This window comes from Babylonia areolata, chromosome 19, assembly GCF_041734735.1.
Source record: "Babylonia areolata isolate BAREFJ2019XMU chromosome 19, ASM4173473v1, whole genome shotgun sequence".
In the NCBI taxonomy this organism is placed as follows: Eukaryota; Metazoa; Mollusca; class Gastropoda; order Neogastropoda; family Buccinidae; genus Babylonia; species Babylonia areolata.
The window spans coordinates 29,207,930-29,232,104 of NC_134894.1; the positions used below are offsets into that span (position 1 = coordinate 29,207,930).

General features: G+C 39.6%; 1 protein-coding gene across 6 annotated transcripts in view; it reads left to right on the forward strand.

Annotated features, from left to right (window-relative positions):
• Positions 1-2,119: 2,119 nt before the first annotated feature.
• Positions 2,120-24,175, forward strand: part of LOC143293595 (protein hu-li tai shao-like) — a 34,094-nt gene continuing 12,038 nt past the window's right edge. For all 6 annotated transcript variants that reach the window (XM_076604661.1, XM_076604662.1, XM_076604664.1 and 3 more), the window contains exons 1-14: positions 2,120-2,232; positions 9,868-9,976; positions 10,714-10,959; positions 11,791-11,939; positions 14,610-14,840; positions 15,965-16,108; positions 17,838-17,936; positions 18,452-18,622; positions 19,256-19,398; positions 20,415-20,544; positions 21,144-21,260; positions 21,787-21,879; positions 22,305-22,491; positions 23,578-23,673. In XM_076604661.1, coding sequence (XP_076460776.1) covers positions 9,913-9,976; positions 10,714-10,959; positions 11,791-11,939; positions 14,610-14,840; positions 15,965-16,108; positions 17,838-17,936; positions 18,452-18,622; positions 19,256-19,398; positions 20,415-20,544; positions 21,144-21,260; positions 21,787-21,879; positions 22,305-22,491; positions 23,578-23,673 — 1,870 coding nt within the window. In that variant the 5' untranslated portion in view covers positions 2,120-2,232; positions 9,868-9,912. The remainder of the gene's footprint in view (positions 2,233-9,867; positions 9,977-10,713; positions 10,960-11,790; positions 11,940-14,609; positions 14,841-15,964; positions 16,109-17,837; positions 17,937-18,451; positions 18,623-19,255; positions 19,399-20,414; positions 20,545-21,143; positions 21,261-21,786; positions 21,880-22,304; positions 22,492-23,577; positions 23,674-24,175) is intronic.

Genomic DNA, 24,175 nt, shown 5'->3' on the forward strand with positions numbered 1-24,175 from the left:
TACTTCACTGAGTTAAGTCATTCACATTGACACACGCTCATTTATCCACTCACGCACTCATCTTCTACAACTGCACTGACACCTACAGTCAGTCCTGCATTACTGCTGTACGACAACCATTGCCATTTATACATACCATTATGACCCTGCAGTACAACTTTTACGGCTGTTGTCACTTCACATCAAGATCTTTTTTTTTCTTCTTTTTTTTTTTCCCAATCACTCGGGCGCGCACAGCATTCGTCCGGTTACTCTGATTGCCAGCTATCGGCTGTCAACCAACTCCGTAACTCGAAAGGTGCAACCGAAGAGTCTACATCATCATGAACTGTGCTCAGAATGCATGCACTAAAGCCAGCCTTGACTACAGAGAGCAACTGAAGAAAACGACAACGAAGAAGGATTCAGAGGGAGAGAGAGAGTGAGAGGATCGAGAGAATAAGGATGGGGATAAGGAGAAATAAAAGAGGACGGGGCCGGTAGAAGTACGCATTCAATTTTCCCACCCCACCCTCACACACAAACGAAACGCCGCACATACGGGCACACACACACACACACACACACACACACACACACGGAGCACCATATCATTAACTTGCAAATAGCCCTCATACGATTACGCCTCAGTGTTCGATCTGTCCAAAGTGCAAAGTGAATACCTGCTTGAACTGACTAGGACAGAAAGGTCCATTTGCCGCGGCTAAAGCAGTCGTGAATAATCCACTCCAGAAAAAAAAGGCAAAAATTTGAACTTCGTTAAGCTGTCCACTCTGTGGTCACTGAGGGTGCCCCGTTTAAGTCTGCCCGGCAGCCGGATGCGATGACCGAGCCGGCGAGCATGGACTTAATTGTCTGAAAGCACTGAGGTCTCAGTGAAAAGCTGACCGAGAAGCTGAACAGAAATGGACTGCATATAAACAGTAATTTGAAAACAGTCGGCTGAATATACTCTGAATTAACTGCTGTTCCTGAGACAATAACTTATCAAGCATGATAAAATCAGAAGTTCATTCATACCACAAAAGCTTCTCTTATCATTTATGGGAATTTTTGGAAATTTGTCTGTTTTTCTTTTTAGATAAAAACAACAACAAAAAACAAGAACAAACAAAAACAAAACAGCAGCAGCAGCAGCAGCACTGCAATGCAACAACAACAACAACAAACCCTCTCAAAAAGCGCTTCTTTACTCCACCAAATGTTGTTGTTTTTTACACGAAGTAATTTTCTTAAAGATGGGACAATTATATTTTCAGGCTCTAGACGGGTTAGCCAACACGGTGGACTAATATTATATACTGATTATACAAGTCCGTGGTTTAACAGTCAAAAGTGAAACTGAGATCAAGTTATGATCGAGCGTATATTGGTCTGCATTGATCCACCATGAAAATGTTAATTGACATTATTTGTTTTGTAAACAACTATAGCTTTGAAATTGACACTTGAAAGTTATACATGTGCAATAAAAGGATATATTCGTTTTGTGACCGACACATTTCCACCTTTTATTTTCTTCGACTCTAATGAAATTTGAAACCTGCCACAACAAGAAAAAGGATAGATTTAACTAGAAAATGGAACTACTGTGTACAGAGGGCACTTGTAATCAAGCCGGCTAAAATGATCGACAAGTTTGCTACATTCATCGATCAATTCCCCCACCCACCATCACTTATCCTTCTGTAGTTACTGGTGTCGTCAGTATTCTAGACGGGATTAGTACTAGAAAATTATTTTGTTTTGTACATAAACAATCAATTTCTTCGTGAGTTATTTAATTGGGTTAATTTGCAAGCTATAACGGTTTTTGCCTGCTGATTAACATCATATATGAAACAGGCATTTGCCGGCCTGAATCTGGAATCCGCGGACAGTGGATGACGTCATGTTACAGTGGCGCCATTTCCTGTGGTTTTCCTCCACAAGCTTTTTGTATTGAATACCTAAAAACATACAGCACGTTTTTCAAAAACCCACAACTGACTCAAATAATGATAGTGTATTATATTTCTCAACTGAATGGACTGAACAAATAAGCACTTAAGACATATGTATTACAGATGAAAACTATAATGAACTTTTTTTTTGCAGGAGTACAGTCATTCATGAGAACAGCAATTTTCCCCATGTCATTTGCATATTAGGAAGCCCGACGAGGATCGGGGTCAGGCAGAAGACACCCAGAAGACTGTTTCAACGGAGGTTGTGTTTCGTAGAAGATTCAGGGTAAGCGCACACTTTAGGTATGATTGTATTATTGTGCGATTAGCCATCTTCGCTTGTGAAATAAGTTTATATTGAGTACATTTTGGCGTCCGTTATAATGCGGAAATGAAATTTGTGGCTGCTGACTGCTGCTGTCTGCTACTTCTTTGATCCAGTCATCATAGATTATGCTGCTGTTTCTTTCCTGAAGCATGACGAGTGCACACGTAATTATGCATCGGACGCTTTTAGACATCTTTCATGCTTTGTATTTTTTGACTGATTTATTTGTGGCACACTGAAATATATTTCAAGATGAATTTATATATGCCTTGCGGCGCGGAAGCCGCCATCTTTAAACAGAATTGCTCTTTACGCCGCAGGTAGGCTGGGTCTGGGGTTTGCACTCTCGAGGGCAGTGTAGGGCACACGCTGTGGAGCACTTGAATGTAGCGATCAAAACTCATTACTTACGATTACTCATTGAAGTTTTAACTTTTCGTGTTTCAATGTAGCTGAGACATAACCATGCACATGGATAAAGGGATCGAGGGTTCGGCAGAGGAATGGTGACACTGTTGACGGACTGACTGAATGGGATGGGGGCTGGGATTTGAATATTAAATTTACTCATCCCCTTGTTGCGCATAATAATATGACATGAGCGACTGTTAAAATCACATATTTGAAAAGAAAAAGTGTGCACTCTCAGACTCAAATACAACACACCAGATGATGAGATACTGATCACACACTCAGCTCTGTAACCCCGCACACACGCGCGCGTGCGTGGACACACACACGCGTGCGTGCACACACACACACACACACACACACGCATGCATGCACACACAAGCACACACTCATACATACACTGTGACACATATGATAGAGCAGTGTAAACACATATACTCAGTATTTGCCTGCTGTCAGTGATTCTTAGTCCCATACATGGAATGTTACTGGTTACTTTCAGTTTTGTATCTCAAAATCTGCAGTTCAGTTATTAATTGGCATACACAAGTGGTAGTATTCATGTTCTCAAGCATCTATTAGGTGTAGCAGCAAGTACATACATGTATATGATATTACAGATGAACATTGCTTATTTCATTTTTTTCTTAATGGATTATTATGTCTGCTGTTCAAGTAGTAAAAAATCAAACTAGTTGAAACGTCAAGCATGTCTCGTTATATTTAATGAAGGCAGTCATGCCATGCAGAATTTTATAGTGCCCCTTCCTCCACCCCAAAACCCACAAAAAAGTCAGGAAAGAAAGGGTATGGCAGAATCATTTAATGCATCCACTTCAGTTGCCCAGAAATGTAGGCCACAGTGTCCAAGGTTTGATAGAAATGGATGGATCTGTCTGTGGACATCTGAGTGCATGTAGTTTTAACGCATTTGAGTTTTTTTTTTGGGGGGGGGGGATGGGGTAGGGGGTATATTCCAAGATATGGAAATGGACAAATAAAATGACAAGTAAATTATTCCCGAGTCTGGATAACAGACACAGCAGACATAACATTAGTTTCAAGTGAATAACACTTGAATATCTTTATGGGTCAACACTGTGTGTCAGCAAACACTGCATCATGCCAGTGATGTTTGGCAAAGCATGCTTGATTTTTGAGGTGACCAGAAATAGAATGTTTGAAGAATCCTAAGTGTGAAAAGCACATCTAGTGATCTACCATCACCAAAGTGTGAAAATAAGTGTTTAAAAACAACAACAAAAAACAACCACCACCAAAGATAATTAATTGTATATAACTTTAGAAAGTTTTTGTTTTTAGTTAATGGAAAACAACAAAAGCTAAAAAAGCCCAGCAGATCTATGCAGGTGTGTGTGCTTAGCTTTATTCAAGGTTATTTTACCCATAATCACTCTCCAAGATAAATTTATTAGACATAAGTTTCACAATAATTTTATTGAGTTTGTGGAGAAATAAGCACATTTTGAATTATGTATCCTTGACCTCGCAGATGTGAAGCCTAAATAATCAGTAATTTTCGATGTATGCTGAACTAATGTCCATTTATGCAAGTGCCACTGAATAATTCCTTGGTATTTTAAGAAATTCCTGTCCAGAAAAAGACTTAAAACAGACAAGTAACCTATCCACCCCCATCCCCAGCACACATACACACACACAAACTCTGTCTTGCATATGATATACACACATCTTCAGGTTTTTGCATGTGTGACAAGGCTTCCTCATTGTCAGCTTTTTTTCTTAACTACAGGGGAAAAGTTTGAGGAAATTGATAATGTGATCAGATCCAGAGCTTTAGTTGATATAGTTTTGTACAAATAAATTGAATACCAAGGTAGACTTGGAAATGGAATGAATAGTAAAATGACAAAAAAAAAAAAAAAAAAAAAGGAAAAAAAAGAAAGGAACCCAAGGAATTATTTTCAACACATTTATTGATGTTCTGATGTTTAGATAAAGTGGTCTTAAGCATTGAAAAATAATAGATACCAGATAAAAGAAGCATTTTATTAAAAAAAGAAAAGAAAAAAGAATTAACAAAAATTAAACAATAGGAATATATAAAATATGGCAGATTAAAAAAAAAGGCTACATAAACTCTAGAGCATTGTGGAATAGCCATCTTTTCTTTTCTTTTTTTAAATTTGCGCTATTGTACTGAAGTGCTTGGAGCAACATCATTTGATTAGGTGCTGTATAGATAATCTGATTAATTATTTGTTAGAAGTGTATGCTACTGCTAGTTTATACTGTTATTTATATACTCTAATTTCACAGCATCAGCTGTAAATGAATCCACAATCACCCAAGGAAAGGCTGTTGGTAGGTTGCATTCCATAAATTCCATTTCTGAAGTAACATGAATTTTGGATATAGATATAATCATGCAACAAAGAATTATTTGTCTTTTACTGATCTCATGTGTTGACACTGCACAGCTGGGATCGTCAGTTCTGGCAAACTTCACTGCAGCAATGATTAGAAAAAATGTGTGGATGTATTCATTGTGCAGTTGATGGGAACCATACTTTGATTTGAATTATCCAGAGCCATGTTTTTATGAATGGTCCAGTTTTGCAAGGCTTTTGTCAATGAACAGAATACATCTGTAGAAAATAGAAGAATACATATAGTCCAATTTCAGATCATTTGGAAAATAGGCACAACAGCTAAGTGGTTAGATGGTGGACTGTCAGTCTGAGTGTCCTGGGTTTGATCCTGGTATTTGTGTCTGGTGGATTAAAAGTAGAGGTAAGTTTGTTTCTGATTTCCTATGTCGGCATATATGCAAACCTGCTTGTTCTGTCAGCCCCTCTTTGCCAATGAATGTGCAGTTCCATGCTTCCTCACACATTGAGAGAAAGTGTGGGGGGTGCCCCCTTGCTCTCTCTCACTTAGCGAGAAAGTGTTGGATTGCAAGAAAGTGGCCGTTCCCATGCCACACTTTCTCTCTGTTGTGAGAAAATGGGGGGGGGGGGGGGGGGCAGACAACAAATGACAGTGAGAGGTTTGTCCTCACAAATAAACCACCAACATGCCATGATTTTTAATGCTGGGATATTGTGAATGACTCACACAGGAAGCACCAGGACACAGACTGATGTAACTATTGATTCATCTTCATCTGTCTGGCTCTCAGATAAGTACATTGCCCAATTAATTTGCTAAAGCCTGCATAAACAGGCATTGAGAATTAATCAGGTGAAAAGATTTAAGTGATTGTTTCATCTTAAATCCTCTGCACTTATTCCCCTCCCCATTTGCCCACACCAACCACCCCCATTGGCCCTCTCCTTTCCCCTACCTCACCTTTCTGCTAGAAGCAGTTAGACTGTTCAGTGTGAATGCCCTCTATCCAAATGTCCTCTGTTCATGTGAGACGAACAGTGAAAGCTCTGCTGTTCTGAGTCATGCATCTGTTAGTGGTGCCATTGATTTATTGATCTGTTTCCTTTTTTTTCTCTCTCTCTCCTGCCTCTCTTGGGAGAGCTGACTGTTTCGCTTGGCCTGTTTGTGGAGTGCATACGGTATCAGAATCTCTGTAACAGTAATCTCATTTAAAAAAAAAAAAAAAAAAAAAAGAGAGAGAAATACATATATATATTGATACAGACAAGACATGCAGAATTTAAGTTGTTAAGGAAAAAGTTTCAGATGACCAGTAGAGAGAGAGACAAGACAACTCACTCACTCACTGACAAGGCAAATGGTTTATTGTACACTGGCCTCAGGCCAGTTTCGAAACACATGGGAAGGGGGGGTGCTGGGGAGCAGAGTCTGGTGTGGCAGGGGAGGGGGGGGGGGGGCTGTGTGTGTGTGTGTGTGGGGGGTGATCAGAGGGGAACAATCTGGTTAAACATATCAATAGTAAGAACATGGTTATAATATGAACTCGCGTGCTGGCAGATCTCAACAGAATCAGACAAGCTGATAAAAGTCGAAGGGGATGTTTTGGTTATCACTGATTGTTGTTCAGCCAGCAAAATTTCAAGGAGAGAGAAAGACAGAGAGAATGTGTGTGTGTGTGTGTGTGTGTGTTGTAACTGTAACTTAGTGTAAGAGAGAGATAGAGAAAGAGAGAGTGAGGGAGGGTGCAACTGCAAGTGTGTTTGTGCGTTAAGAAGTTGGTCACAGTGTCATTAGTGACTTTCATATCATATTTCAAATGAATCACTGACTGAGTCTGGACTATTCATGTCACTATGCCTTTGTATACACAGGGTAAACAGTTTTACTGTTTCTCAGAAAAAAAAACCCAGTCGAGTCATGCTTCACATAGTTGTTTCTGGTTAAAATGTAATCAACACGATGCATGATACAGTAATAACTAAATAAGGCAAAACTATATTGAATGACCTTTCTAAAGACAATAGGGTAGTAACTGGTGGATGGCAAAGAAATGATTGCTTTGATTTAAACTGGGTTTTTCCAACGCATTATTAACACAAACTCAAACTTGATTGCAGATGAATTGAACTTTGAAGACTGACTGGTGGTGGGAGTATCTGTGTGTGTGTGCATGCATGCTTGTGTGCAAGTGTGTGCATATACAATGATATTTATAGAAATACTTATGGTACAACATTTCTGTTCAGTCTTGCCATTTACTATTAAACAGTGTATTATTGTCAAAATCTGTGTTGCATTTCTGATATCAGAGATCTTGGGATATTTCTTAAGTTTCATTGTTCTCAGATTTGACCCAGTTTGGAGTTGATATGTGTGTATGAAAGGGCTTTGTCAGTTGTTGGGTTGAATATGATACAAAATGGTAGTGTTAACTAACGGTCAACGGTTTAGGAAAGGAGGGGGGGGGGGGGGGGGCGGGGATTTAAAACTTCAGTTTGAATGTCAAGCTGAAGGACAGATTTGAAATAATTTTGAGATATATCACTGGTTTCTCCCCCCCCTCTCTCTTTCCCTTTCTCTCTCTCTCTCTCCCCTCTGCTCAACACATCCACACACAGCTCTCCCCCAGTTCCATTGACCCTGGACTCCTGTTCCTAATAACTTAAACTTTTGTAATTGGCACAGACTCATGATACTTTAAAAAAAAAGAAAGAAAAAAAGGGCACATCTCTGTGCGCTTCAGAACTCCAAAATTTCCCTCTATTAATTTTACATGTATGCAGTTCACTTTTAAAAATATTTTGTGGATTTGAATCTGTAGTTTAAAAACTTATCTATGCTGTGCCTGTGCTGTATGCCATTTTCTCTCCACTCCTCCCAGACTGCAGCTGTCTTTGTGATCAGATAATTTTATTGACTTGAGAAGTTCAGTAAGGCTCACCGCAAATAAATTACAATAAGGCTCACCATAGTGACATCATTGTGTAGCTTTTGTTTTCCTCTACTTATTGATTTCTGTGTGTCTGCATGGAAATGTGTTTGTGTATATACTATATCAGCATATGTGTGAGAGAGAGCATTGTGCCTGCATCTCGGTTTCTGTTGCCAGTCTTTGCACAGAGAGTGAAATGAAGTGGTTTGTGTTCAAATTTCATGAACGGGCATGCCACATCCACTTTGTGTGCATGATGAGAGAGAACTGAAGCATGTAATTAAGTGTTCATCTACAGCACTTTTCATTAACAGCTTTGCTTTCATGAGAGGTGAGGCTGAAGCCTGGTAATGGTATTGCTCATGTAGTTTACCTGTGTTCCTTTCTTGATACAGGAAAGGGAACCATTTTAAGGGCTTTTGCATTTATGAGAGGTCAGGGGGGAAATCTTGCTATTATTGGAGCTTAACGGTACACCATGCCTGCCCTGCAGGCTAAATGCCCATGAAAAATATTCATGGCAGAGGTTTAGGGGTTGGGCTTTTGTATGGAAGACCTTGAGGAAAGCGGCTGCACAGTTGTGCTCTTGTGGACTGCATACAAGCAGAGCATGGGAACTGATCCTTCACTGTATGAATACACTGGTTCAGAATAGAACTTGAGAGTTGCTGAGACTCAACCTATGAGTCCAGTAGAACCCAGGAGGTGTCTGGGTCAGCAGTCCACTTTTGCCAGGCCCCCCATGCCCAGCTGTGCTATCAGGTCTGAGTGTCAGATATTTTAGTGTTGCAGTGGAATGCCAGTGCCTGGCCCTGTGGTGTGGTATGCCCTCCCCCAGTCCTCTTCACATCAGTGGCTGTTGGCTGGCCACTTAAGTGGCTCGCCTCTCTTTCACTTCATTTATCCTGCATCTGTGGCTGGGCTCTAGCTCATTTGCTTCTGTGGTGCCAGGAGAGTGGTTGAGTTTGTAAACTCTTTAGGTACAAAAAGAGGAACATCAGAGTCAAGCAAGGTTTTTTGTGCTTTTATTTTTCTGGACAGAAGAACTGAAGTGTGTTGCCACTGTTTAAATGCTTGAGCTGACAGCAGTGAAGAAGACTGAGCAGAAACTGTGAATGTGATGAGTATATTTTTGACAAGGGAGGGAGGAGAAAAAAGTGTGCACAAATTATAATGCGTTGATGTTGATAAAAATGTATTTAACCGTGGGTATCATCACTTTCTTGGGATAATGTTGATCCACACAGCTGGTAGGATAGGGGTGATTCCTCATTTGAGAAAGCAGATGCTGTTGACCCGTAAATTCAGAATTACATTTGCCTTCTTTCATGCTTTTCTGTTGGTGTGTATGTATACAGTATACAAATGGATTTAAGAACTTACTAATCCAGATACCGCCCCCCCTCCACACACACACACACACACACACACACACACACACACACACACACACACACACACAGTGTCAAATTTTGTCATCAGTGTCAGCATGTTTTGTTGTTAATTTGTGATGTTGTCCATAATTTTGTAAAATTCCAGTTACAAGTTTACCTGGTCAAAGCCTCAGTGTTTAGAAGTGATAAAGGAAGAGATACCATCTTGAGTGCACTACAGGAAGAATTCTGTACATGTTCATAGATTATTCCATTGCAACAATTGGTTGTTCTGCAAAGATCAACACTTTCCCTTTTCCAATCCCCAGTTTAATTTTTGATAACTCTCAGATTGAAAGCTCTTTAAACGCTTTGTCAGGTGTGAAAAATATCAGCAGACCTGATTTTTTAATTGATGATTATTATTTTTTTTATTATATTAAATTAGATTGCTGACACATTGACAGTGTGTAAATTGGTGTTCTGTTTTTTTTATGTGAGCAGGGATTGGAAGACCAGTGTGGAGGTGTGTGAACACCAGTCAGCACAATGAGTGAGGGAGCCCAGCTTAATGGGCCTGCCAGCCAGACTGGAAGATTTATTGATACAGTAGGTGGGTATTCAGGTGATATGGCTACATGGTTGTTCAGGTTATATGGCTACATGATTACTCCAGCATGTGTTCTTTACCCATATTGATTAAGGCTTAAGCAGCATACACATAAAATTGACAGATTCAACAAAAGTGTCAAAAGAAAGTCTGTAACCTGCCCATTGGCTTTCCTTTTCATCATTACACATGAAAGCAAACACACACACACACACACACACACACACACACACACAGTATGTGTGCATATTTAACACTACTGTGCTTGTACTAGTCTACTGCTTCTGTCTGTTTGAAATTGTGTTCATTGTTTGTATGTGTGCTCTTGTGTGTCTTTGAGCATGTGTGAGAAAAAGTAATGTGTGTCAGTGTAAATGTTTGTGTTTCCTTTATTAGGATTGAGCCTGGTTCCAGTATGTCAGGTCAACAGCTGTTGTCTGGGAATTGATCTGTTGTGAAAGGTAACAAGTACCATATGAAATAGTAATTTTAACATAACTGTGCCTTCTGGATGTGACTGAGATGTACAAAACTAATTTCAAACTCTTATGACCCTAGACATTGTACAAAACACATTTCAGACATCAATGACAATAGACCTTGTACCGAATTCTTTTCAGACAGATTACCCCAGACCTTGTATCTTCAGACCATGATCAAGTGATGATGACTCTAGATATTGTATAGAATTATTTTAATCATGTGATGACCCTAAACCTCGTACAAAATTCCTTTTCCAGACCCGGATGACCCGGAGTACATCAGAAATCTGCAGCGCCCAGCAGAGGTGAAGGAGGACATGAAACAGATGGAAGGTCGCTCGAGGGTGTCTGTCGTGCTCAACTCCCAGGCCTTCAAGGATGAGCTGGAGGCTGTCATCCACGAGCAGATGCGTCAGGGAGGACCTGCCTCCATCTTCGCTCTGCAACAGATCTCGGACCTCCTGTTGCCCCCCTCTAGAGGAGGGCAGTCTTCATTCAGCAGATGTAAGAGGGGAAGTTTGGAGTGTAATATTGCTTTATGGGTATTCTGTATTCTTTAAAAAACTGTTCGCATATTAATGTGTGTTGCTATTCAGCTTTCTATCGGATTTGAGAAATATGAATCCATCAAAAAGAAAAAGAAAAGATATATATATATATATATATATATATATATATATATATATATATATATATAATATATTATATATATATATATATATATATATAAGAGAAAGAAAAACAAATCAGAATGACAATAACAAAACCAGTCTCAGTGAATGTGAAATATTTGGGTGACTACAGAGCATGAAAGACTTTTGTCATTTTAGAAGTTTGTGTAGTGTTGGATTCTGATATATTGATTCAATAAGTGTTGCTTTGTGATTTGCATGTTAAAAGATTTTACTTGGATCTCTCTGCTTGTCCAGTCTTTTCCAGATAATACATCCCTCCCCCATCCCCTGAAAAAAGTGAAATATGTCATAAATTGTTTGATTAAAAAAAATTTTTTTTTACATAATGCAAAAGATGTTTTTGAGATTAGTGTATACATTTTGGGTTCAGAATTAGAAGCTAATAGACTGTACATAGAATCCTGGCTTGGTTATGCATTTCACTAGCGATATAACAAAAAAGTTTGGTTTCTGCAGTACTGGCTAGTCAGTATATGTGACAGTATTTTGAGCTGTCATTGTTGAAGAAAAGCCCATTTAAGACCTCCACTCAGACCCCCAACCCTCACTACATTTTTGAAGAGAAATCATTGGGCTTATTATTATTTCATTTTTAATGTTTATGTATTTTCTTATTTATTTATTTATTTGCCTGTTGCAGCATCACCAGTCATTCCAATTAATGATATCAGAGGAGTTGAAACTTTCGGCTACAGCAAGCAGGAGAAGGTGCTGAGATGCAAACTGGCTGCTTGCTATCGGGCTGTTGACCTCTTTGGATGGACACACGGAATCTACAACCACATCAGTGTAAGTGAATCAGTTAGAGCTAATCTGAAGAAAGGACTGTGTGTCTACTGGTGACAATGTAAAGTGGGAGTGTTGAATTCAAATTATCTTTCTGTTTTCTTCTGTCTTGATTTTCCCCCTCAGAAACCTAGATTTCTTATCTAATAAGGACTTCTGGCCACTGTGTAAGCATTGATATGGTGAGCTAAAATTTCTGAGTGAAAGATGGCTTTCCTTGTTGTTAGAAAACAATTTTTTTTTTTTTTGATAGAGGTGTAAGAATAGTGTAAAAGTACTTGTCTGGATGGTAAATACCAAGAGAACGTAATTTATACAGTTTGAGTGTTTGGGTTGACGCTTTAAAAATGCCCATTTATTGTTATTGTGATTGAAGGAGTGCCTGTTTTGTTGTTTCAGTCATTTCTAATCATCCAGAAAATGAATTGTTGAAACTATGTACTTGTATTCTTACATATGCATGTGTATGCCAGATACAGACAGAAGCTCAGCAGCTGTTATGAGGTACAAAAAGAAAAAAGAAAAAAAGTTATCATGGCTACGGCAATTGTGAATGCTATAAGCGTGAAATGAAAGCCACTTAGAAACTGTTCCGCTTTTTGCCATGCAAGATAACGATGCACTTAAATGTTAAATTACCATGACCTTTGTGTCAAGTGCAATCTGTTTCGCACGCCCTGTTGCTGAGACCCATCATTAAAAAGCACAGCACTTGTTCAGTCTTGATCTTTTCTTTCTTTTTGTTTTGTATTAAAAAGAAAAATTTCCAGCTTGATTCCCAGGAAGTTTTTTTTAGTTGTTTTTGTTTTAGCTTTTGTATGTGTGTGGTTTTAGTCTGCACATGTTTTTTTTTTCTGTGTCTGTGTGTGGCTTTATTCTGTTTGTGTGTGGTTTTGTGTGCTGCTTTATTCTGTGTGTGGTGTGTGTGTGTTTGATGTGTGTAGCTTTATTCTGTGTGTGTGTGTGTGTGTGTGTGGTTTTTCTCTACCTGTGTGTGTGTGTGTGTGTGTGTGTGTGTGTGTGTGTGAATGGTTGTAGTCTGTGTGTACATTTGGTTTTCGTATTTGTGTATGGTTGTACTCAGTGTGTGTTTGTGGTTTTACTTTGGGGTGTTACTCTCTTTGTGTTTATTTTCCATGTGTGTTTACTGTATGTGCCTTTTTTCAGTTTGTTTGCTTTTCTTTTCTTTGTTTTTCTCTAATTTGAATACAGTTTATACATGATAAACTAGTACAAGTGAATGCTAATAATAATGAGTGGATAAATTTCTTTTTCTTTTTTTTTTTAACTTGAAGAAAAACTCATAAATTAGGAGCATCATTGGTTCATTCTTTAATGTTTTCAAAGCATGTGTTCTTTTTTAAACTTACTCAAAAGAAATTGTCACCTGCTTTTGAGTAAAAGACATGTGAGAGTGAGTATATCACTGTGTCATTGTGTGTGTGTGTGTGTGTGTCCTTAACTCGAAACTACCTGCCATTGACATTTCCTGTACAACAAAAAGTCATTGGTCAGACTGAAATAACATATTTCTGACTGGTCAGTAAGCAACAAATTGTTGACAGAAAATTTTGAATGGCTTATGGTTTTTTTACTTCTGAAACCCAGGAACTGAAAGCACCATGACCCATTGATGATGTATGGAAAAACCATTGTCTTGTTTGTGTGCATGCATGTGGTGTGTGTGTGTGTGTGTATGTGTGTGCGCACGTGCGCATGTGCTGTGTGACTCGTTTTAAAACATTTGTTCCAAAAAAAATATTTTAATTACATGTACTCTTCCTTGACTGGCTGGTACATACTTCAGCTGGGTTTGATTCTGTCTTGTGCAAAATAGTATGGGGGTGACAGGACTTACTTCGATAATCCTTGCACCTGTATTAATGCAGTGGAGGGGCTCAGTTTGGTGTTTCATTTCATCTGGTCCCCAAAACACTGTCAGTCTTTTCTGACGAATAATTCTGAATAAAGGATTGCAATCCCCGGATGTTTCCTTCAAAAAATTATAATTTCTTTTTCTTTTATTGTTTGTTTATTTTGTTGAAATAAGCACACTTATTTTTAGGCTTCTGATTCATCAGACTACAGCCTGAAATGAGATGGAGGGAAGATTTGGAAAGTAGCTCTACTCTTATAATTTTACATGTTGTTATGGAGGTAGTGTAGTGATTTCATGCAGAAACCAAAGTCCTCAGTCTCATCTCTGATATTATGAGCTGACTTTGTGTGTGTGGAAGTGCTGTGGCAGAATTGGTAAGGCACTGGACTTCTGATTCAGTGTTCAACAGTGATCAGGGTTTTAAGCTCGAATTCAGCATGGTGTTAGGTCCTTGTGAAAGGCACTTTACCCAGATTTTTCTCAGTCCACCCAGGTGTGAATGGAACCTGACTTCAGAAGGGGAAGGTTCTAATGGTGAAAGGAGAGGATTGGCCCCCCCTACACCTTCTACCATGCCAAGCCTACTAGACACTGTGGATTAGAATTCACTGCCCTGATGCATGTAATAGGCAATGGGACCCTTTACCTTAACTGTGTGTGTGTTGTCCACCACCCTCATCATGCTGAGCCCTGGACACAGTGGATCAGAATTCACCGCCATGATGCCTGCAAAAGGTAATGGGACCCTTAAAACCTTAACCGTAGCTGTGTGTGCGTGTGTGTGTGTGTTTCAGGTTCGTTTGAGCCAGGAGCAGGAGCAGTTCCTGTTGAACCCTTTTGGCATGCTGTACTCTGAGATCACAGCCAGCACCCTGGCCAAGGTGGACGTGCGGGGGGAGGTGGTTGACACTGGGTCCACAGGGCTGGGCATTAGCAAGGCAGGCTTCACCCTGCACTCGGCCATCCACCAGGCCCGCCCCGACATCCGCTGCATCATCCACCTGCACACGCCTGCTGCTGTCGCTGTGTGTACACTGTTGGTCTTTTTGGAGCTGTTCTGTTTTGTTCTTTGAGGGAGTTGTCTTGTGTACGTAGCTCTTTTTTTTTCTTTTTTTTTTTTTTTACTGTGAGAGAGAGAGAGTGTGTGTGTGTTTTTGTTTAGAAAGGAATTTCCTTACAGGACTACGTTACACTCATCTTTCAGAGTTCGGCTAACATGTTTTGTTTGTGGAAAGTTGTGTCCTACTGGGCTGTTTTGTGCATGTGTGTGGTTGGAAAGTTCCTTTCTACAGGGTTGTTTTGAATGTGTGTGTATATGGTTGGAAATTTCCAACAGAGCTGTTGTGTGTGTGTGTGTGTTTGGTTGGAAAGCTGTGTTCTGCAGTGCTGTTTTTGTACATTCAACCACATGTCTGTGTTTTGTTCGAAATATGATAAAGTCATAGCTTGTGTGTGTGTGTGTGTGTGTGTGTGTGATTTAAATTTTTTTGTTATTTATGCTTGTGACAGTGTATTTAGCTTTAAGGACACTCTATGTCAGTAAGAACTACTGAGAGGGCTTTGGTTTTTGACTTGCATCACGAATAGGACTATGAAATCAGGACTGAAATGCTCCACTGACCTCATTACTTCTCCCATTGCTTACTTCCCCACCAATCTCTGATGTGACAAGTGCTCCTTCTCAACTGCCCCTTGTCTTTTGATTCAAGGACTACTACACTCAAGCACTCTGCAGTGTGTGTCACTCTTCAATGGTAGTGGTCTTCAAGTACTTGTCATGCAGTAAACAGGCTGTTGGAAAATTGTTAAGAGCTGCCATTATGTTTATCTTTATGACTCATATTTCCAAGTATGAAAATTGCCATTGAATGTTTTCCTGGCCAAAAAGAACAAAAACCTACCCTTTTTTTAAATTTTAATTGGCACTTCTATGTTACAAATGAATAACAAGGCACATCAGTGTATTTTTCCTGTTTTATCTTTTTATAAATCGGCAAGAATCACTCCCGGTCATTAAAGCTTTGCTTCTCTCATCACTTCTTCTTTTATGTCATAAATCATCTGATCTTTTGTACTTTTTTTGTTTTATATCACGTGGACGGAATGGTAATTGTGATCATGTAATAGCTGTCATCTGTTTACTTGTCAGGTGTCAGCTTCCAAGTGTGGTTTGCTGCCCATGTCTCAAGAAGCTTTAATCTGCGGTAAAATCAGTTACCATGACTATCGCGGCATTCTGGTGGACCAGGAAGAGAGAGACCAGCTTGCTAGAAATCTTGGACCCATGAACAAAGTGAGTGAGTGAGTGAAGTGTAACCCGATGTCGTGATCATTATAAAACGTTAACTTTGTGATGTATTTTTTATGAAAGTACAGAGAAGGTTGTATTAGATTTTGCACTGTCTTTGATACTGCTTTTAAAGGTTGGTTGGTTTTGAATCAATGTGATCTGGTTTTATTGATTTTTTAACTTTTGATGTCTGTGTTGGTCATCTTAAGATGTGTTTGACTGGTTTTCTTTGAAGATTTTATCTTGCTTAAGAGACATATTAAAAGAAGTAGAAAAGTTGCTACAAAGTAATATTTTATTATATCTGCATAGATATATGTATACACAGTCAGAAGTAGTGTATACTCATAGTTTTTCTTTTTCTCATCTTCATTTCTACTTGGTTTATTAATATTTTGTTTGTGTGCATTGGGGTTTTTTTTCTTTCTTTCTCTTATGTCTCTCACCCACCTTGTGAAAAAAAAGAGCATTTACTGTTACTGGAAAGCATTGTGTTTAACGCCAGTGCTAGTAACAGTGAAAAGCATATCTTGACTGCTTAACCCCTTGGCTGCCTATATGATGAGATAACTCATCATCACAAGCATGTACGCTTCGCTGCCACAATGACGAGATAACTCGTCATCAAAATATTCTGACTTTTCCCTGGTTTGCATTCAGTTCGTTGACAAAAATTCTGGTCGCTTTACCTTGGGGAATCTTTCTAGATTCTATTTATAGCCAGAAACACCGTCTGTGTCATGAGGCGGTCCTTTATTTGAACGTTTTGGTTGGGTCACTGTCGCAGTGTTTTGCCTGGCTCCTTTCCTCGCTCACTCAACAAAATGTCGGACTGACGCCGTGCTTGAGACATGCGATAGTGGCGAACTTTATCAACCAAGATTGCTTTCTTTAACTGATGCTCAGAAAGAATTTGAGCGTAAATTCGAAGAAGACAGTGATGAACATTTGTAGGACGATTTGATAGAAAATAAAGGGAACAGTCAAGAGAGTGGCCAAGATATGACTATCAGTGAGTGATGCAGGCTATACAGGCATAGCAGACGGCAGAAACTAACCGGGACAAAACTAGCAGGACACAGTGTGAGCGATTTTCTTGGCACTCAGCCAACACGGTCTGATGAGCACTGGATAAAGTGATCATGTGAGAGGGGTGAAGAGGAGGGGGGTGGAGACTGAGGGGGCGTGGCCTCACATCCATATTATCACTTGGAGAAGTCACAATGCATTGTGTATCTCTTTAAAAAAAAAAAAAAAATTGTGGTTGTTGTAGTATGATTTTGTGTGTGCAGATATCCATTTGTCCAGAAAATATGATATTTTAGTGAAAATTACCTAATGTTTGTAATGAACAAGTTGAAAATGTGACAAAAAACAAAACACTGATGTCACTAAATTATATAAAATGAGAAAACATTATGTGCTTCGCATTCTTTATTCATTTACCTTTCAGAAAATATATACTTTTATGGGTCTTTCTCAAATAACAAAGAGCACAGAATTTAAAAAAATATTATACCCGTTTTTTTGTGAAAAAACCCTGGCAAATAGATTTCACTAAATCTTATTTTCCTGGCAGCGAAAGGGTTAATACAGGGCTGTTGATAACTGAGAAATTATTTTTCAGAAAAACAGACATGTCACATTATTTGCTGGTCATAAGTTTGATTTGACAATATTTATTTTTGTGACATGACAGTTACTTATGCAGTTGTCAACTGGTTTTGTTCAGGTCATGTTTCTCCGCAATCATGGTGTGGTGGCTTGTGGTGAGACAATAGAGGAAGCCTTCCACTACAGTTTCAATGTCATGGCTGCAGTGGAGACACAGGTATGATGGAATGCATGCTTATCCTTAATTAATTTTTATGTTTGCTGCTCAATAACTTAGTAATTTATGGCTTACAGATGCATGGGATTTGACTGAAATGGAATTTAAAGGAATTATTAGTCAGAATGTGAAATTGGGATTCTGTTTATACAAGTGCAAATTGTGCTCTGACATCAAATATCTCACACACCTTTATCCCCATCCACACACACACACATAAACACAGTTACACACACACAAATCCACACACACCCCCACCTGCCCCCCTCCCCCCACCACTCACGCACGCACACACACACACACACACAGACACAACCTGCTCCCCCCCTCACACACACACAGAGTCCACTTAAGTTCCACTCAACCTATTCATAGCGACACAATCACACTTAGAACGGTGTATTGTCTAGATAACGAAAGTTGCCTATGGCAGCAAAGAGTTTTAAACAGTAAAGGTCTGAAGTGCTCCACATTTCACTGTATAAAAGACCCAGTGGAGTGACTGACTGTATCAGATGAAAGCAATGCCGGTGGGGTTGGACAACCTGATCCTGGTGGACGAGGAGACCCAGGAGAAGACGTTCAAGGTGGGGAGCCAGGGTGGCGGGGGCACGGACACCTCAGGCCGCAAGTACAAGTGTGGCGAGCTGGAGTGGGAGGCCCTCATGCGCACACTGGACAACTCCGTGAGTACCTGATTGTCCTGGGAGGGGGAAGGGGGTGGGGAGAGGGTGAGATTCTTATTAGGATTGAGCCTGGTTCCAGTATGCAGAAGTTCATATGAGAAGCAAACATGATACTGCAGGCTGTCGGTTTGTCGTTTATTTTATTTATTTACTTATGTTTTTTTTAAAAACATTTTTATTTGATTTTAATAGGTCATCATTTTACAAAGCAGTGAGATTTTGACTGTGTGTGAAAACATTGTGAGTCCACATTATCAACCAACTTGGTTTGTGAGTATGTGCGCATTTGTGTATCTAACAAATATTCTTTTCCTAGAAACTGCATGAGGCATAGGATCTGAACTTGGTTGGCAGGGTGGTTGGTGTAGATAAGAAGGGTCAAGGTCATTATTTGTCAAAATTGAAAAAAAAACTTGATTGATTTTGTATCTTACATCCAATTTTCATCTAACTTGTTATGGTGATTTTGTGAAGAAAAGGTTTAATCACTGGTTGAGAGTTAATGAGGAGGTACTGCTTTATATGCAAGCATGGTAACAAAGCATGGGTGTCTTGAGTTTGTTCCTGAATTTGTGTGTGTACATTTGTGTCATGCTTTTACATCTTCTGATAGTTATGATTGTTGCACTGCAGGGTTACAGAACAGGCCACATATACAAACAGCCGCTGATGAAGCAGGAGAAGAAGGAGAAGACCAACAGTGACGTAGAGGTGCCCCCTGCATCCAGCTCTTTCACCTACATCTTTGACGGCGACTATGAGCACTCTAAATATGTGTAAGGAATAACTCACTCCCACTTGCTTCCTTTGTGTTAGGTAACATGTCCCATAGCCTTTTTATGGCCATCAGGACATTGAATTCAGATTAACAATTTCTAGGGTTTAGCATAGGAAGGTTAGTCCTTACCCTTTCCTGACGCGGTTTTTAACCTTCCCTGCCCAATGTTATGGTACCTATTGAACCTAGGTGAAGTGAAAAAATCAGAGTAAAGTGCTTTCCTAAGGACACATCACCATGAGGAAATGAGGCCTTGAACCCTGATCACTGGTAGAAACTGGATCAGAAGTCTGGCACCTGATTCGGCCATGGTGCTGCCTAAATATCTGAAAACTGAAATAGCTTTCCTGCTGTGTTCTATTATTGTTCATTGTTGATACTGTGTCAGAGTGAGTCATTTTTTGCTGTGTTGGCCTCACCCTTCAGTTTTAAGTGATGTTTATGGATAGAAGTGTTTAAAACCTTGTTAAAAAACAAAAAACATTCCCCTTTTGAGCTAGTTAAGAATGTGTTGGAGGTAGCATAGTTAGGAGTACTCATTACATCAGTTAGCACAGACACATGAATGTATTTTGGCACCACACACATCCGCAAGACACAAACACACAGAGCGAACAAAACATTTAAAGATTTAATTAATTTGAGGAAGAGATGTAAGATAGGTCAGGTCGGGGCCTGAAAATAAAATGCTGAAATTATTAAATGTATCTGTTTCACTGATGATGAGTTTCGAGAATGATGTTTTATTTTGTGAGCTGCAGAAAATGGATGCAAAAATGAAAATGCAATGCTGACATTCTTGATACTTGAATTCACAGAAAGCAACTGTGTTCATTTCCTTTTCTTCATTCTTGGGGTAGGGTGGGTTGGTGGGCGGTTGGTTTCATTGTTGTCACAAATGTTGATTTTTGTTCTTTTTGTTGTTGTTTCACTGAGAGTATGTACACCAAGCTGTATTTTATTTCACTTTGCGTGTTCCTTTCAGAATTATTGACAGACAAAGGGGTGTTTCAGTTCTCCGATCAAGACGGCCCTGGAGAGACAGAAGCAGGCGTATAAGGCAGGGTGGTTAACCTCCCCCAACACGTACAAGAAACAGGAGATTGAGGAGATTGGAACCACCACTCCCAAGAAAATCACCAAGGTTTGTGGCACTTGGTAAAGGAGAGTCACACAGGCTTGATATGGTTTTTGTTTTGGGGCTTATGATTTTGATTATCATTCTTTGACACCATTTTTAATTTGATTGCTATTGTTACTGATAGAATAGAATATGTCTTTATTACCAATTGCACCTGGGTCACAAGGAATATTTGGGGGGGGGGGGGGATAATACATAACAAGATACGAACAATTGAAAATCAAATTGAAAAGACATTTATTTTTATGAACTTTAATGGTTTTCTGTCTTTTATAAGAAGAGGGGGTGGGTGGTATGTTACTGGAGAGATGATAGATAAAGAGCATAAGTTTCTTTGTGCAGTAACAGTGATTTATTTTTTATTTATTTATTTATTTTTTGTAATGCTTGTTGGGGATTATTTGGACACAATTTTTTTTGTGATAGAAGTTAGAAATACAGTACCCAAATGTTCATCTGAATAAAAGAGCACAGTTGCACTCTGAAGTTAGAAATACAATATTTGTATTACTTCCATAAAGAGCACAGTTTAAATCTGATTTAAAAAACCACAATATTCCTTTTACTCGTTAGATGAAGATCACATTTTCACCCTGTTGCAGTGGGTACAAGATGGGGATTCATCTATGACCAAGTCCACGGCCATCAAAGTAGAAAACCCAAACCAGTTTGCTCCACAGGGTATTAACCCAAAGGAATTCAAGGAAAAACAGAAGAGTGTAAGTAAGCAAGGCATTCTCATGACAGTGGGTTTATATTACCAGCAGTCTTGGTCTTTTCTTGCTTCATGCTTCCCTATTTTTCTTGATCTCACTCTGTTCATTGTCATTCTTTATGTGGTGTGTCAGGATATTTAGATTAATTGTGCCCATTTAAAAAAAAAAAAAGCAAAATGTTTGGCTTGTAAAGGAATATTGTTTTCTTCTTTTCTGAACAATACTAGGTCTCTGTTTTCGTTCCATTTTTGTCAAGTTTACACTTTACCCTCCATGGACACGCATAATATGTAGTATTCATCTGTGGCTCGAACTGAATTGAACGATATGTATGGAAAGATATGATTGTCAGTACCCCCACCCCCCACCCCTCAACATGTCCAGTCCCTCACCCATTCCATTCTCCACACACAGTGTAGGTGTGGGTGTGCTGAAATGAAACACTGCTCACATGTCTAAATCACATTGCAGTGAATAGACAGTAAACCAGTGAGAAGAAGACTGTAATTGTGATGGATTGGTGCTTCAGATTCGCAAAGATTACTATGAGGAGAAGGTTACCGCTGGCCCCACATCCAAGATCCTGGAAGGAATTTCGTGGGATGAAGCAGCCAAGAAGAAGGCAAGTCTGACTTTGTGAATTTTCATATCAGGTTTTATTTTATGTAAGGCTAGCTTCAGTATTGGGGGGGAAAAAACAAAACAAGGAATGGTTGGTGAGGGCTACTTTTGTGGAAAACTAGTCTTTAATAGATCTTGGTAACTGTCCTTCTGTCAGGGAGAACAATGAAATTGAATGGGAAATGATTGCTGGGGGGAAGAAAAACTGTTGATTGGTGAGAGGGAAGTCTGAATTGATGTCATTGTTTTCTGTACAAGCACAGAAAATAAAGCTAACAAATGCTGTTACAAGGAACGTGTAAAGAAAACAACAGAAAACAATGTTTTTTTGTTTTGTTTTGGTTTTTTTCCTTCTAACTTTGTCAATATGGAGGCTTTCTCAAGTCAGGCTGTATGATAACTACAGTATGAGTTGGACATGTTCAGGAGGCGGGTGACCAGACCATTGTGGTGGGAGCTGCGTCCAAGGGCATCATCCAGCGGGATCATCAGCACAATGCTGTGGTGTACCGCTCCTACTACTCTGCCAACCCCTTTGACAACATGAGCGAGGACGAGGTCAAGGCCTACAAGCAGGAGGTTGAGCAACGAGAGAAGGGGGAGGAAGAGGCTGGTAAGGAGATACAGACTGACTGATGGTGGTGGGGTTTTTTTTTTCGGTTTTTTTTTCTGTAGCTGAGAAATGATTCTGACGCAATGAATGTTCTGTTAACCATGCGGACTATTTGTATCAGGCCAGACCATTGCATTAGGATGATGCAAAAATCAAGCGCCTGCTCTTTTCTTTTTAAATTTTTGTTTTTTGAGTAGATGTGGAGTATTGTATATAGATGAGTTATCACACTTTCGATCATCGTAAAATCTGAAACTATATCAAAATGTGACCATTTTGAAGTTGAGCAAGCCCTCATGTGTGAAAAAATGTTTCTGACTGAAGAAGGGGAGAGAGATTTGCAGATATTTATAGCATGGTGAAAATTACTGTACTGTGTCAATCCATGGCAAATAATGGCTTAAGTGTTTGCTCCAGCCTGTTTTTTGTGGCTAACACAGTACAAAGACAAATTCAGGTCCAATGCTCTATCTTGGCGGATGAGCAGCATGACCATGCAATTATTTCATGAAGATTTCCATATAAAATTTTTTTTTGTATCATACGCTGTACTGTGTCAGCCTGTTCCAAGGTGTGGCCACAGTCTGCTCATTTTGAGCTGGTTGCAGTTGAAATGTTTGCTCTTCTATTAATGATTTAAAACAAAAATAATCGATGAAACTGCTCTTGCATATTGTGTTACTTTTTGTCGCAGCAGATTTTTCTTTGTGAAATTCAGGTTGCTCTCTCCTGGGAAAGAGCAGCACCTCAGTGCAGTTCTACCCATACTTTTTCCCCTTTTCTGTCCTCATGTGTGTCTGTTTTACTGTCACAGTGGATTTTTCTATAGATTTTTTTTTGCCAGGGACAAGCCTTTTGTTGCCATGGGTTCTTTTATGTGGGCTAAGAGCATGTTGCACATGGGATGTCTGTTTTTCATCTCATCTGAAACCTGGCACCCAGACCACCACTAAGAATTTAGTGGAGGGAGTGAGTAAAAATCCTGGTCTGAATGGGATTCAAGGCAGTGGACACTTGCTTCCTTGTCAGGGGCATTACTGTACCACTTAAAGTTTGTGACTTTGTGGTGTGAATGTGCAATTGCAGAAGATGTGCCTGGGCCGGAGGGTCGGCTGATATCCACAGAGGAGCGCATGCAGAACATCCAGCTGTCCCGGGAAGACGTGCAGGAGGACACTGAAGGTAGGCCCAGGGCTGGCCCTCTCTCTCTACTGGCTTCTAGAAGGACACCCCTCCTCCCTTTCTGCTGGTCACTTTGTGATCTGGATGTTGTTTGTGTGTTTACGTGTGTTGTCAACAGTCTGTGTAAGCTTGGAATGTCTCTCTTTCTCTCCAGTTGATTTTTGTTTTTGTGTTGTGAGTTTTTCCTCTTTCTGCTGGTCACTTTGATTCTGGATGTTGTGACTAAATTCATGTATGTTGTTAAGTACAGTCTGTGTAAGCTTGGCTTGTCTCTTTCTTGCTTATTGATGTTTTTTGTGACTGTTGTGTTTCCTTCCCTTTTGATGTAATCTTATCTGGATGTTGTTTGCACACATGTTCTTAATTAATCGTATTTGGATATGGCATGCCTCTCTCACAGATGTTGTTTCCATGACGATGTTGTGATGCTTTGGAGAGTAATAATTATCGATATGGTTTAGGAAATCTGTCCGCACAGTGTTGGGGTTTATACATCAGAAGG